This window comes from Danio rerio, chromosome 7 (assembly GCF_052040795.2).
Source record: "Danio rerio strain M-AB ecotype USA chromosome 7, GRCz13ab, whole genome shotgun sequence".
NCBI classification, from domain to species: domain Eukaryota; kingdom Metazoa; phylum Chordata; class Actinopteri; order Cypriniformes; family Danionidae; genus Danio; species Danio rerio.
Window position 1 is genome coordinate 131,385 of NC_141027.1, and position 14,560 is coordinate 145,944.

At 48.6% G+C, this 14,560-nt stretch overlaps 1 protein-coding gene across 1 annotated transcript; it reads right to left on the reverse strand.

Moving 5' to 3' along the window:
* Positions 1-1,503: 1,503 nt before the first annotated feature.
* On the reverse strand, positions 1,504-5,631 carry LOC147835844 (uncharacterized). The gene is made up of 2 exons (XM_087260144.1): positions 4,055-5,631; positions 1,504-3,973 (listed from the first exon to the last, which is right to left on the reverse strand). The coding sequence occupies exons 1-2, from the start codon at positions 4,500-4,502 to the stop codon at positions 1,605-1,607; spliced, it is 2,817 nt and encodes a 938-aa protein (XP_087116270.1). The 5' UTR covers positions 4,503-5,631; the 3' UTR covers positions 1,504-1,604.
* Positions 5,632-14,560: the final 8,929 nt, after the last annotated feature.

Genomic DNA, 14,560 nt, shown 5'->3' on the forward strand with positions numbered 1-14,560 from the left:
GGGGACAGAGAGGCTGTTTGTGGCCACATTGGTGTTCAGAGAGATGTATGGGTTGTTCCCACAATTTAGGTGTTCAGGGGGACAGATAGGCTGTTTGTGGCCACATAGGTGTTCAGGGGGACAAATAGGCTGTTCGTGGTCACATTGGTGTTCAGAGGGACAGATAGGCTGTTTGTGGCCACATAGGTATTAAGGGGGATAGATAGGCTGTTTGTGGCCACATTGGTGTTCAGAGAGATGTATGGGTTGTTCCCACAATTTAGGTGTTCAGGGGGACAGATAGGCTGTTTGTGGCCACATTGGTGTTCAGAGAGATGTATGGGTTGTTCCCACAATTTCGGTGTTCAGGGGGACAGATAGGCTGTTTGTGGCCACATAGGTGTTCAGGGGGACAAATAGGCTGTTCGTGGTCACATTGGTGTTCAGAGGGACAGATAGGCTGTTCGTGGCCACATGGGTGTTCAGAGAGACAGATGTGTTTTTCCCACAATTTAGGTGTTCAGGGGGACAGATAGGCTGTTTGTGGCCACATAGGTGTTCAGGGGGACAAATAGGCTGTTTGTGGCCACATTGGTGTTCAGAGAGATGTATGGGTTGTTCCCACAATTTAGGTGTTAAGGGGGATAGATACGCTGTTCTTGGTCACATTGGTGTTTAGAGGGACAGATAGGCTGTTTGTGGCCACATAGGTGTTCAGGGGGACAGAGAGGCTGTTCGTGGCCACATTGGTGTTCAGAGAGATGTATGGGTTCTTCCCACAATTTAGGTGTTCAGGGGGACAGATAGGCTGTTTGTGGCCACATAGGTGTTCAGGGGGACAGTTAGGCTGTTCGTGGCCACATAGATGTTCAGAGAGACAGATGTGTTTTTCCCACAATTTAGGTGTTCAGGGGGGCAGATAGGCTGTTTGTGGCCACATAGGTGTTCAGACAGATGTATGGGTTGTTCCCACAATTTAGGTGTTCAGGGGGACAGATAGGCTGTTTGTGGTCACATTGGTGTTTAGAAGGACAGATAGGCTGTTTGTGGCCACATAGGTGTTCAGGGGGACAGATAGGCTGTTTGTGGCCACATAGGTGTTCAGGGGGACAGAGAGGCTGTTTGTGGCCACATTGGTGTTCAGAGAGATGAATGGGTTGTTCCCACAATTTAGGTGTTCAGGGGGACAATTAGGCTGTTTGTGTCCACATAGGTGTTCAGGGGAACAAATAGGCTGTTCGTGGTCACATTGGTGTTCAGAGGGACAGATAGGCTGTTTGTGGCCACATAGGTATTCAGGGGGACAGATAGGCTGTTTGTGGCCACATAGGTGTTCAGGGGGACAAATAGGCTGTTTGTGGCCACATTGGTGTTCAGAGAGATGTATGGGTTGTTCCCACAATTTACATTTTACATTTACATTTAGTCATTTAGCAGACGCTTTTATCCAAAGCGACTTACAAATGAGGACAAGGAAGCAATTTACACAACTAAGAGCAACAATGAATAAGTACTAAAGGCAAGTTTCAGGTCTGTAAAGTCTAAGAAGGGAAGTGTTAGTAGTTTTTTTTTTTTTTTTTTTTTTTTTGTACAATTAGTGTGATATTCAAAGAGGCAATTGCAGATTAGGAAGTGAAGTGGAGACTAAATAGTTGAGTTTTTAGTCGTTTCTTGAAAATAGCGAGTGACTCTGCTGTTCTGATGCAGTTAGGGAGTTCATTCCACCAACTGGGCAGATTGAGCGTGAGCGTTCGCGAAAGTGATTTTTTCCCTCTTTGGGATGGAACCACGAGGCGACGTTCATTCACAGAACGCAAGTTTCTGGAGGGCACATAGATCTGCAGAAGTGAGTGCAGATAAGAAGGTGCTAGGCCAGAAGTCACTTTGTAGGCAAACATCAGAGTTTTGAATTTGATGCGAGCAGCAACTGGCAGCCAGTGCAAACGGACTAGCAGCGGAGTGACATGTGCTCGTTTAGGTTCATTGAAGACAACTCGTGCTGCTGCATTCTGGAGCAGTTGAAGAGGCTTGATAGAGTTAGCTGGAAGCCCAGCTAGTAGAGAGTTGCAGTAATCCAGTTTGGAGAGAACAAGAGCTTGAACAAGGAGTTGAGCTGCATGTTCAGATAAGAAGGGTCGGATCTTTCTGATGTTATAGAGTGCAAATCTGCACGATCGAGCAGTTCTAGAAATGTGGTCAGAGAAGTTTAGTTGGTCATCAATCGTTACTCCAAGGCTTTTCACCATTTTGGATGCAGTAATGGTTGCCCCATCCATCTGGATTGAAAAGTTATGGTGTAGAGTCGGGTTGGCAGAAACTACAAGCATTTCCGTTTTTGCGAGGTTCAGCTGAAGATGATGATCTTTCATCCAGTGTGAAATATCCAACAGGCAGGCTGAGATACGAGCTGGAACCGAGGGATCATCAGGATGAAAAGAGAGGTATAGCTGGGTGTCATCAGCATAGCAGTGGTAGGAGAATCCATGTCTCTGGATGACTGGTCCTAGAGATGATGTGTAGATGGAGAAGAGAAGTGGCCCAAGAACAGAGCCTTGAGGTACCCCAGTGTTTAGATGCTGTAGGTTGGACACCTCTCCCCTCCAAGACACCCTGAATGACCTGTCAGAGAGGTAAGATCTGAACCATTGTATAACAGTGCCCGCAACGCCCAGTGACTCAAGCGTAGATAGCAGGATCTGGTGGTTGACAGTGTCAAAAGCAGCTGACAAGTCCAGCAAAATGAGGACTGATGATTTAGAGTCTGCTTTAGCCAGTCTGAGATCCTCCACGACCGAGAGCAGGGCAGTCTCAGTTGAGTGGCCTTTCTTAAAGCCGGATTGCTTGTTGTCCATGAGATTGTTTTGAGTAAGAAAGTCCAGGACTTGATTGAACACTACTTTCTCCAGAATCTTGGCCATGAATGGAAGCAGGGATACTGGTCTGTAGTTTTCAAGTAGCGTATGGTCCAGGTTGGGTTTCTTTAGCAGTGGGGTTACCCTAGCCTGCTTAAATGTAGTGGGGAATAAACCAGAGTCAAGAGATGTGTTAATTATGTGAGTCAGTGTTGGTATGACTGCAGGAGAGATGGCTTGCAAGAGATGAGAGGGAATGGGATCGAGTGGACAGGTGGTTGCATGGCTAGATAGCACAAGTTTGGACACCTCAGACTCAGAGAGCTGAGAAAAAGAGGTGAGTGTGTGTGGTGTTGGTGTTGTATCTTGCGTGTTTGTTGTAGGTGCAGCAAATTGAGCACTGATTTTTGCAGTTTTGGTGCAGAAGAATGTAGCAAAGTCATCAGTAGTAAGTGTGGAGGATGCGGGTGGAGGAGGAGGATAGAGGAGGGAGGAAAATGTTTTAAAAAGTAGGCGAGGATTAGTGGCATTGTTGATTTTCAGACGGTAATACGTCTGCTTTGCAGAAGTAACCTCAGCTGAGAAAGAGGACAGAAGAGTTTGGTATGTTAAGAGATGTGCAGGATTTTTAGTTTTCCGCCAAATTCTCTCTGCAGCCCGAAGTTTTGAGCGATGCTCACGGAGAGCATCCGAGAGCCAGGGTGCAGGAGGACTGGCACGGGCTGGCCTGGATGCAAGAGGACATAATCGGTCTAGACATGATGCTAGTGTGGAGCAGAGTGTATTAGTGGCACTGTTCGAATCAAGTGCAGTGAGTTTGCGAGATGGAGGAAGAGAGTCTGAAACAATGGTGGATAGTGTATTGGGTGAGAGAGATCGTAGGTTTCTGCGAAAGGTAACCAGTGTTGGAGTGTGTGGCGGCTCAGGAGTAATGTGGATGTTGAGAGACAGAAGGAAATGATCAGATATTTGTAGTGGAGTTACTATTGTTTGATCAGTGAAGCAGTGTCGTGTGTAAATAAGGTCTAGCTGATTACCTGATTTGTGGGTAGCAGAAGTAGGTGCTCTTTTTAGGTCAAAAGAGGCAAGCAAAGTCTGAAAGTCTGCAGCTTGCGGTTTGTCAACGTAAATGTTGAAGTCACCTAGCACCAATAAGGGAGTGGCAAAATTAGAAAAAGATTAGAGAAGAACATCCAGTTCATCTAGGAAGTGACCTAATTTACCTGGTGGGCGGTAGATGACAACCACATTTATGTAGAAGGGGTGGATAATGGTGACTGCATGGAATTCAAAGGAGCTGATTGTTGGCAGGGACGGTATCAGAGTAAATTTCCATTCTTTGGAAATTAGTAGTCCAGTCCCACCCCCTCTCCCTGTCTGACGAGGAGTGTGGGAAAAAGAGAAATTAGCAGAAAGAGTAGCATGTGTAGCAGTGTCCTCCGGCCTCAACCAGGTCTCAGTTAGAGCCATGAGATTATAGTCAGAATATGTAGCTATGGAGGTAATAAAATCAGCCTTGTTAACAGCTGATTGACAGTTCCAGAGGCCCACGGAGAGAGAGAGTTGTGAAATAGTAGATACATGTATTGAACGAAGGTTGTGAGGATTACGCCTGCAGCGTACCTCCCGTGTTTTGCGAGTGTTAGTAACAACAGGAATTAGAAAACACATAATAAAAGTGCACTGACAACAAAAAAAATAGGTTCAAAGTAAAACAATACAGTAAAGTACTCAAGTGCTTTGTCGGTGTCTTTGCTCGGTGGAGTCGCGCAGGTAGAGTCGATGGTCTTTACACTCGTCGGTCTTCACACGAGGCGGTCTTCACACGAGGCTGCCACGACCGCTGCCGCGGTGAACTAGTTGTTTATATAACCCCAAAGCCCTAGCTGATTGAATTCAGCTGGACACGCCTCGAGAGTCAAAACAAGGGCCGAAACTGAGGCGGACGACGCGAAACCGCGTCTGCGTTCGCTACACAAGCTCTTATAGTAACCAAGGAAACAGTGGCTAAACAACTTCTAGTATTATACACAACTGAAAGCAAGTTTAAATGTCCTACAACTTTACACAAACAGCTGGAAACAAGTCCTCAAACCATACACAACAACTGAAACAAATCTTAAATGTACTTACAGGCTGCTGTTCTAGATGCTGCTAAAGTGCTTCTCCTGCCGACTAATGCTACCGTGCTCACTATATAGTGGTTACCTGGCGTTTGGACACGCCTCCCGAGTCAAAACAAGGGCCGAAACTGAGGCGGACGACGCGAAACCGCGTCTGCGTTCGCTACACAAGCTCTTATAGTAACCAAGGAAACAGTGGCTAAACAACTTCTAGTATTATACACAACTGAAAGCAAGTTTAAATGTCCTACAACTTTACACAAACAGCTGGAAACAAGTCCTCAAACCATACACAACAACTGAAACAAATCTTAAATGTACTTACAGGCTGCTGTTCTAGATGCTGCTAAAGTGCTTCTCCTGCCGACTAATGCTACCGTGCTCACTATATAGTGGTTACCTGGCGTTTGGACACGCCTCCCGAGTCAAAACAAGGGCCGAAACTGAGGCGGACGACGCGAAACCGCGTCTGCGTTCGCTACACAAGCTCTTATAGTAACCAAGGAAACAGTGGCTAAACAACTTCTAGTATTATACACAACTGAAAGCAAGTTTAAATGTCCTACAACTTTACACAAACAGCTGGAAACAAGTCCTCAAACCATACACAACAACTGAAACAAATCTTAAATGTACTTACAGGCTGCTGTTCTAGATGCTGCTAAAGTGCTTCTCCTGCCGACTAATGCTACCGTGCTCACTTTATATGTGAATTTAGGTGTTCAGGGGGATAGATACGCTGTTCTTGGTCACATTGGTGTTTAGAGGGACAGATAGGCTGTTTGTGGCCACATAGGTGTTCAGGGGGACAGATAGGCTGTTCGTAGCCACATTGCAGTTCAGAGAGATGTATGGGTTGTTCCCACCATTTAGGTGTTCAGGGGGGCAGATAGGCTGTTTGTGGCCACATAGGTGTTCAGGGGGACAGAGAGGCTGTTCGTGGCCACATTGGTGTTCAGAGAGATGTATGGGTTCTTCCCACAATTTAGGTGTTCAGGGGGACAGATGGATTTTTCCCACAATTTAGGTGTTCAGGGGGACAGATAGGCTGTTCGTGGCCACATAGGTGTTCAGAGAGATGTATGGTTTGTTCCCACAATTTAGGTGTTCAGGGGGACAGATAGGCTGTTTGTGGCCACATAGGTGTTCAGAGGGATGTATGGGTTGTTACCACAATTTAGGTGTTCAGGGGGACAGATAGGCTGTTTGTGGCCACATAGGTGTTCAGGGGGACAGATAGGCTGTTCGTAGCCACATAGGTGTTCAGAGAGACAGATGGGTTTTTCCCCACAATTTAGGTGTTCAGGTGGACAGATAGGCTGTTCGTGGCCACATTGGTGTTCAGAGAGATGTATGGGTTGTTCCCACAATTTAGGTGTTCAGGGGACAGATAGGCTGTTTGTGGCCACATAGGTGTTCAGGGGGACTGATAGGCTGTTCGTAGCCACATAGGTGTTCAGAGAGACAGATGGGTTTTTCCCCACAATTTAGGTGTTCAGGGGGACAGATAGGCTGTTTGTGGCCACATAGGTGTTCAGGGGGACAGATAGGCTGTTCGTGGCCACATAGGTGTTCAGAGAGACAGATGGGTTGTTCCCACAATTTAGGTGTTCAGGGGGACAGATAGGCTGTTTGTGGCCACATAGGTGTTCAGGGGGACAGATAGGCTGTTCGTAGACACATTGCAGTTCAGAGAGATGTATGGGTTTTTCCCACAATTTAGGTGTTCAGGGGGACAGATAGGCTGTTTGTGGCCACATAGGTGTTCAGGGGGACAAATAGGCTGTTCGTGGCCACATTGGTGTTCAGGGGGACAGATTGGTCATTCCCAGCCCATTAGGTGTTCAGGGGGACAGATAGACTGTTTGTGGCCTCATAGGTGTTCAGGGGGACAGATAGGCTGTTCGTGCCCATATAGGTGTTCAGGGGGACAGATAGGCTGTTCATGGCCACATTGGTGTTCAGGGGGACAGATTGGTCATTCCCAGCCCATTAGGTGTTCAGGGGGACAGATAGGCTGTTCGTGCCCATATAGGTGTTCAGGGGGACCTATAGGTCGTTCCCGGCCACTTAGGTGTTCAGGGGGACAAATAGGCTGTTCTTGGCCACATTGGTGTTCAGGGGGACAGATTGGTCATTCCCAGCCCATTAGGTGTTCAGGGGGACAGATAGGCTGTTTGTGGCCACATAGGTGTTCAGGGGGACAAATAGGCTGTTTGTGGCCACATTGGTGTTCAGAGAGATGTATGGGTTGTTCACACAATTTAGGTGTTCAGGGGGATAGATACGCTGTTCTTGGTAACATTGGTGTTTAGAGGGACAGATAGGCTGTTTGTGGCCACATAGGTGTTCAGGGGGACAGAGAGGCTGTTCGTGGCCACATTGGTGTTCAGAGAGATGTATGGGTTCTTCCCACAATTTAGGTGTTCAGGGGGACAGATAGGCTGTTTGTGGCCACATAGGTGTTCAGGGGGACAGTTAGGCTGTTCGTGGCCACATAGATGTTCAGAGAGACAGATGGGTTTTTTTCCCACAATTTAGGTGTTCAGGGGGACAGATAGACTGTTTGTGGTCACATTGGTGTTTAGAGGGACAGATAGGCTGTTTGTGGCCACATAGGTGTTCAGGGGGACAAATAGGCTGTTCGTGGTCACATTGGTGTTCAGATGGACAGATAGGCTGTTTGTGGCCACATAGGTGTTCAGGGGGACAGATAGGCTGTTCGTGGCCACATGGGTGTTCAGAGAGACAGATGTGTTTTTCCCACAATTTAGGTGTTCAGGGGGACAGATAGGCTGTTTGTGGCCACATAGGTGTTCAGGGGGACAAATAGGCTGTTTGTGGCCACATTGGTGTTCAGAGAGATGTATGGGTTGTTCCCACAATTTAGGTGTTAAGGGGGATAGATACGCTGTTCTTGGTCACATTGGTGTTTAGAGGGACAGATAGGCTGTTTGTGGCCACATAGGTGTTCAGAGAGACAGATGGGTTTTTCCCCACAATTTAGGTGTTCAGGGGGACAGATAGGCTGTTTGTGGCCACATAGGTGTTCAGGGGGACAGATAGGCTGTTCGTGGCCACATAGGTGTTCAGAGAGACAGATGGGTTGTTCCCACAATTTAGGTGTTCAGGGGGACAGATAGGCTGTTTGTGGCCACATAGGTGTTCAGGGGGACAGATAGGCTGTTCGTAGACACATTGCAGTTCAGAGAGATGTATGGGTTTTTCCCACAATTTAGGTGTTCAGGGGGACAGATAGGCTGTTTGTGGCCACATAGGGGTTCAGGGGGACAAATAGGCTGTTCGTGGCCACATTGGTGTTCAGGGGGACAGATTGGTCATTCCCAGCCCATTAGGTGTTCAGGGGGACAGATAGGCTGTTTGTGGCCTCATAGGTGTTCAGGGGGACAGATAGGCTGTTCGTGCCCATATAGGTGTTCAGGGGGACAGATAAGCTGTTCATGGCCACATTGGTGTTCAGGGGGACAGATTGGTCATTCCCAGCCCATTAGGTGTTCAGGGGGACAGATAGGCTGTTTGTGGCCTCATAGGTGTTCAGGGGGACAGATAGGCTGTTTGTGGCCACATAGGTGTTCAGGGGGATAGATAGGCTGTTCGTAGCCACATTGCAGTTCAGAGAGATGTATGGGTTGTTCCCACCATTTAGGTGTTCAGGGGGGCAGATAGGCTGTTTGTGGCCACATAGGTGTTCAGGGGGACAGATAGGCTGTTTGTGGCCACATAGGTGTTCAGGGGGACAGAGAGGCTGTTTGTGGCCACATTGGTGTTCAGAGAGATGTATGGGTTCTTCCCACAATTTAGGTGTTCAGGGGGACAGATAGGCTGTTTGTGGCCACATAGGTGTTCAGGGGGACAGATAGGCTGTTTGTGGCCACATAGGTGTTCAGAGAGATGTATGGGTTGTTCCCACAATTTAGGTGTTCAGGGGGATAGATATGCTGTTCTTGGTCACATTGGTGTTTAGAGGGACAGATAGGCTGTTTGTGGCCACATAGGTGTTCAGGGGGACAGAGAGGCTGTTCGTAGCCACATTGGTGTTCAGAGAGATGTATGGGTTCTTCCCACAATTTAGGTGTTCAGGGGGACAGATAGGCTGTTCGTGGCCACATATGTGTTCAGAGATACAGATGGGTTTTTCCCACAATTTAGGTGTTCAGGGGGACAGATGGATTTTTCCCACAATTTAGGTGTTCAGGGGGACAGATAGGCTGTTCGTGGCCACATAGGTGTTCAGAGAGATGTATGGGTTGTTCCCACAATTTAGGTGTTCAGGGGGACAGATAGGCTGTTTGTGGCCACATAGGTGTTCAGGGGGACAGATAGGCTGTTTGTGGCCACATAGGTGTTCAGGGGGACAGAGAGGCTGTTTGTGGCCACATTGGTGTTCAGAGAGATGTATGGGTTGTTCCCACAATTTAGGTGTTCAGGGGGACAGATAGGCTGTTTGTGGCCACATAGGTGTTCAGGGGGACAGATAGGCTGTTTGTGGCCACATAGGTGTTCAGGGGGACAGAGAGGCTGTTTGTGGCCACATTGGTGTTCAGAGAGATGTATGGTTTGTTCCCACAATTTAGGTGTTCAGGGGGACAGATAGGCTGTTTGTGGCCACATAGGTGTTCAGGGGGACAAATAGGCTGTTCGTGGTCACATTGGTGTTCAGAGGGACAGATAGGCTGTTTGTGGCCACATAGGTATTCAGGGGGATAGATAGGCTGTTTGTGGCCACATTGGTGTTCAGAGAGATGTATGGGTTGTTCCCACAATTTAGGTGTTCAGGGGGACAGATAGGCTGTTTGTGGCCACATTGGTGTTCAGAGAGATGTATGGGTTGTTCCCACAATTTAGGTGTTCAGGGGGACAGATAGGCTGTTTGTGGCCACATAGGTGTTCAGGGGGACAAATAGGCTGTTCGTGCTCACATTGGTGTTCAGAGGGACAGATAGGCTGTTTGTGGCCACATAGGTGTTCAGGGGGACAGATAGGCTGTTCGTGGCCACATGGGTGTTCAGAGAGACAGATGTGTTTTTCCCACAATTTAGGTGTTCAGGGGGACAGATAGGCTGTTTGTGGCCACATAGGTGTTCAGGGGGACAAATAGGCTGTTCGTGGCCACATTGGTGTTCAGGGGGACAGATTGGTCATTCCCAGCCCATTAGGTGTTCAGGGGGACAGATAGGCTGTTTGTGGCCTCATAGGTGTTCAGGGGGACAGATAGGCTGTTCGTGCCCATATAGGTGTTCAGGGGGACAGATAGGCTGTTCATGGCCACATTGGTGTTCAGGGGGACAGATTGGTCATTCCCAGCCCATTAGGTGTTCAGGGGGACAGATAGGCTGTTCGTGCCCATATAGGTGTTCAGGGGGACCTATAGGTCGTTCCCGGCCACTTAGGTGTTCAGGGGGACAAATAGGCTGTTCTTGGCCACATTGGTGTTCAGGGGGACAGATTGGTCATTCCCAGCCCATTAGGTGTTCAGGGGGACAGATAGGCTGTTTGTGGCCACATAGGTGTTCAGGGGGACAAATAGGCTGTTTGTGGCCACATTGGTGTTCAGAGAGATGTATGGGTTGTTCACACAATTTAGGTGTTCAGGGGGATAGATACGCTGTTCTTGGTAACATTGGTGTTTAGAGGGACAGATAGGCTGTTTGTGGCCACATAGGTGTTCAGGGGGACAGAGAGGCTGTTCGTGGCCACATTGGTGTTCAGAGAGATGTATGGGTTCTTCCCACAATTTAGGTGTTCAGGGGGACAGATAGGCTGTTTGTGGCCACATAGGTGTTCAGGGGGACAGTTAGGCTGTTCGTGGCCACATAGATGTTCAGAGAGACAGATGGGTTTTTTTCCCACAATTTAGGTGTTCAGGGGGACAGATAGACTGTTTGTGGTCACATTGGTGTTTAGAGGGACAGATAGGCTGTTTGTGGCCACATAGGTGTTCAGGGGGACAAATAGGCTGTTCGTGGTCACATTGGTGTTCAGATGGACAGATAGGCTGTTTGTGGCCACATAGGTGTTCAGGGGGACAGATAGGCTGTTCGTGGCCACATGGGTGTTCAGAGAGACAGATGTGTTTTTCCCACAATTTAGGTGTTCAGGGGGACAGATAGGCTGTTTGTGGCCACATAGGTGTTCAGGGGGACAAATAGGCTGTTTGTGGCCACATTGGTGTTCAGAGAGATGTATGGGTTGTTCCCACAATTTAGGTGTTAAGGGGGATAGATACGCTGTTCTTGGTCACATTGGTGTTTAGAGGGACAGATAGGCTGTTTGTGGCCACATAGGTGTTCAGAGAGACAGATGGGTTTTTCCCAACAATTTAGGTGTTCAGGGGGACAGATAGGCTGTTTGTGGCCACATAGGTGTTCAGGGGGACAGATAGGCTGTTCGTGGCCACATAGGTGTTCAGAGAGACAGATGGGTTGTTCCCACAATTTAGGTGTTCAGGGGGACAGATAGGCTGTTTGTGGCCACATAGGTGTTCAGGGGGACAGATAGGCTGTTCGTAGACACATTGCAGTTCAGAGAGATGTATGGGTTTTTCCCACAATTTAGGTGTTCAGGGGGACAGATAGGCTGTTTGTGGCCACATAGGGGTTCAGGGGGACAAATAGGCTGTTCGTGGCCACATTGGTGTTCAGGGGGACAGATTGGTCATTCCCAGCCCATTAGGTGTTCAGGGGGACAGATAGGCTGTTTGTGGCCTCATAGGTGTTCAGGGGGACAGATAGGCTGTTCGTGCCCATATAGGTGTTCAGGGGGACAGATAAGCTGTTCATGGCCACATTGGTGTTCAGGGGGACAGATTGGTCATTCCCAGCCCATTAGGTGTTCAGGGGGACAGATAGGCTGTTTGTGGCCTCATAGGTGTTCAGGGGGACAGATAGGCTGTTTGTGGCCACATAGGTGTTCAGGGGGATAGATAGGCTGTTCGTAGCCACATTGCAGTTCAGAGAGATGTATGGGTTGTTCCCACCATTTAGGTGTTCAGGGGGGCAGATAGGCTGTTTGTGGCCACATAGGTGTTCAGGGGGACAGATAGGCTGTTTGTGGCCACATAGGTGTTCAGGGGGACAGAGAGGCTGTTTGTGGCCACATTGGTGTTCAGAGAGATGTATGGGTTCTTCCCACAATTTAGGTGTTCAGGGGGACAGATAGGCTGTTTGTGGCCACATAGGTGTTCAGGGGGACAGATAGGCTGTTTGTGGCCACATAGGTGTTCAGAGAGATGTATGGGTTGTTCCCACAATTTAGGTGTTCAGGGGGATAGATATGCTGTTCTTGGTCACATTGGTGTTTAGAGGGACAGATAGGCTGTTTGTGGCCACATAGGTGTTCAGGGGGACAGAGAGGCTGTTCGTAGCCACATTGGTGTTCAGAGAGATGTATGGGTTCTTCCCACAATTTAGGTGTTCAGGGGGACAGATAGGCTGTTCGTGGCCACATATGTGTTCAGAGATACAGATGGGTTTTTCCCACAATTTAGGTGTTCAGGGGGACAGATGGATTTTTCCCACAATTTAGGTGTTCAGGGGGACAGATAGGCTGTTCGTGGCCACATAGGTGTTCAGAGAGATGTATGGGTTGTTCCCACAATTTAGGTGTTCAGGGGGACAGATAGGCTGTTTGTGGCCACATAGGTGTTCAGGGGGACAGATAGGCTGTTTGTGGCCACATAGGTGTTCAGGGGGACAGAGAGGCTGTTTGTGGCTACATTGGTGTTCAGAGAGATGTATGGGTTGTTCCCACAATTTAGGTGTTCAGGGGGACAGATAGGCTGTTTGTGGCCACATAGGTGTTCAGGGGGACAGATAGGCTGTTTGTGGCCACATAGGTGTTCAGGGGGACAGAGAGGCTGTTTGTGGCCACATTGGTGTTCAGAGAGATGTATGGTTTGTTCCCACAATTTAGGTGTTCAGGGGGACAGATAGGCTGTTTGTGGCCACATAGGTGTTCAGGGGGACAAATAGGCTGTTCGTGGTCACATTGGTGTTCAGAGGGACAGATAGGCTGTTTGTGGCCACATAGGTATTCAGGGGGATAGATAGGCTGTTTGTGGCCACATTGGTGTTCAGAGAGATGTATGGGTTGTTCCCACAATTTAGGTGTTCAGGGGGACAGATAGGCTGTTTGTGGCCACATTGGTGTTCAGAGAGATGTATGGGTTGTTCCCACAATTTAGGTGTTCAGGGGGACAGATAGGCTGTTTGTGGCCACATAGGTGTTCAGGGGGACAAATAGGCTGTTCGTGCTCACATTGGTGTTCAGAGGGACAGATAGGCTGTTTGTGGCCACATAGGTGTTCAGGGGGACAGATAGGCTGTTCGTGGCCACATGGGTGTTCAGAGAGACAGATGTGTTTTTCCCACAATTTAGGTGTTCAGGGGGACAGATAGGCTGTTTGTGGCCACATAGGTGTTCAGGGGGACAAATAGGCTGTTTGTGGCCACATTGGTGTTCAGAGAGATGTATGGGTTGTTCCCACAATTTAGGTGTTAAGGGGGATAGATACGCTGTTCTTGGTCACATTGGTGTTTAGAGGGACAGATAGGCTGTTTGTGGCCACATAGGTGTTCAGGGGGACAAATAGGCTGTTTGTGGCCACATTGGTGTTCAGAGAGATGTATGGGTTCTTCCCACAATTTAGGTTTTCAGGGGGACAGATAGGCTGTTTGTGGCCACATAGGTGTTCAGGGGGACAGTTAGGCTGTTCGTGGCCACATAGATGTTCAGAGAGACAGATGGGTTTTTTTTCCCACAATTTAGGTGTTCAGGGGGGCAGATAGGCTGTTCGTGGCCACATAGGTGTTCAGAGAGATGTATGGGTTGTTCCCACAATTTAGGTGTTCAGGGGGACAGATAGACTGTTTGTGGTCACATTGGTGTTTAGAGGGACAGATAGGCTGTTTGTGGCCACATAGGTGTTCAGACAGATGTATGGGTTGTTCCCACAATTTAGGTGTTCAGGGGGACAGATAGGCTGTTTGTGGTCACATTGGTGTTTAGAGGGACAGATAGGCTGTTTGTGGCCACATAGGTGTTCAGGGGGACAGATAGGCTGTTTGTGGCCACATAGGTGTTCAGGGGGACAGAGAGGCTGTTTGTGGCCACATTGGTGTTCAGAGAGATGAATGGGTTGTTCCCACAATTTAGGTGTTCAGGGGGACAAAAAGGCTGTTTGTGGCCACATAGGTGTTCAGGGGAACAAATAGGCTGTTCATGGTCATATTGGTGTTCAGAGGGACAGATAGGCTGTTTGTGGCCACATAGGTGTTCAGGGGGACAGATAGGCTGTTTGTGGCCACATAGGTGTTCAGGGGGACAAATAGGCTGTTTGTGGCCACATTGGTGTTCAGAGAGATGTATAAGTTGTTCCCACAATTTAGGTGTTCAGGGGGACAAATAGGCTGTGTGTGGCCACATAGGTGTTCAGGGGAACAAATAGGCTGTTCGTGGTCACATTGGTGTTCAGAGGGACAGATAGGCTGTTTGTGGCCACATAGGTGTTCAGGGGGACAGATAGGCTGTTTGTGGCCACATAGGTGTTCAGGGGGACAAATAGGCTGTTTGTGGCCACATTGGTGT

Bases quoted from the DNA above. Each gene is read 5' to 3' on its own strand.
- LOC147835844 (XM_087260144.1), bottom strand. From the start codon at position 4,502: ATGTGTTTTCTAATTCCTGTTGTTACTAACACTCGCAAAACACGGGAG. The intron at 3,974-4,054 runs GTAAATTAGGTC...TATTGGTGCTAG, and splicing joins TGTCATCTACCGCCCACCAG to GTGACTTCAACATTTACGTT.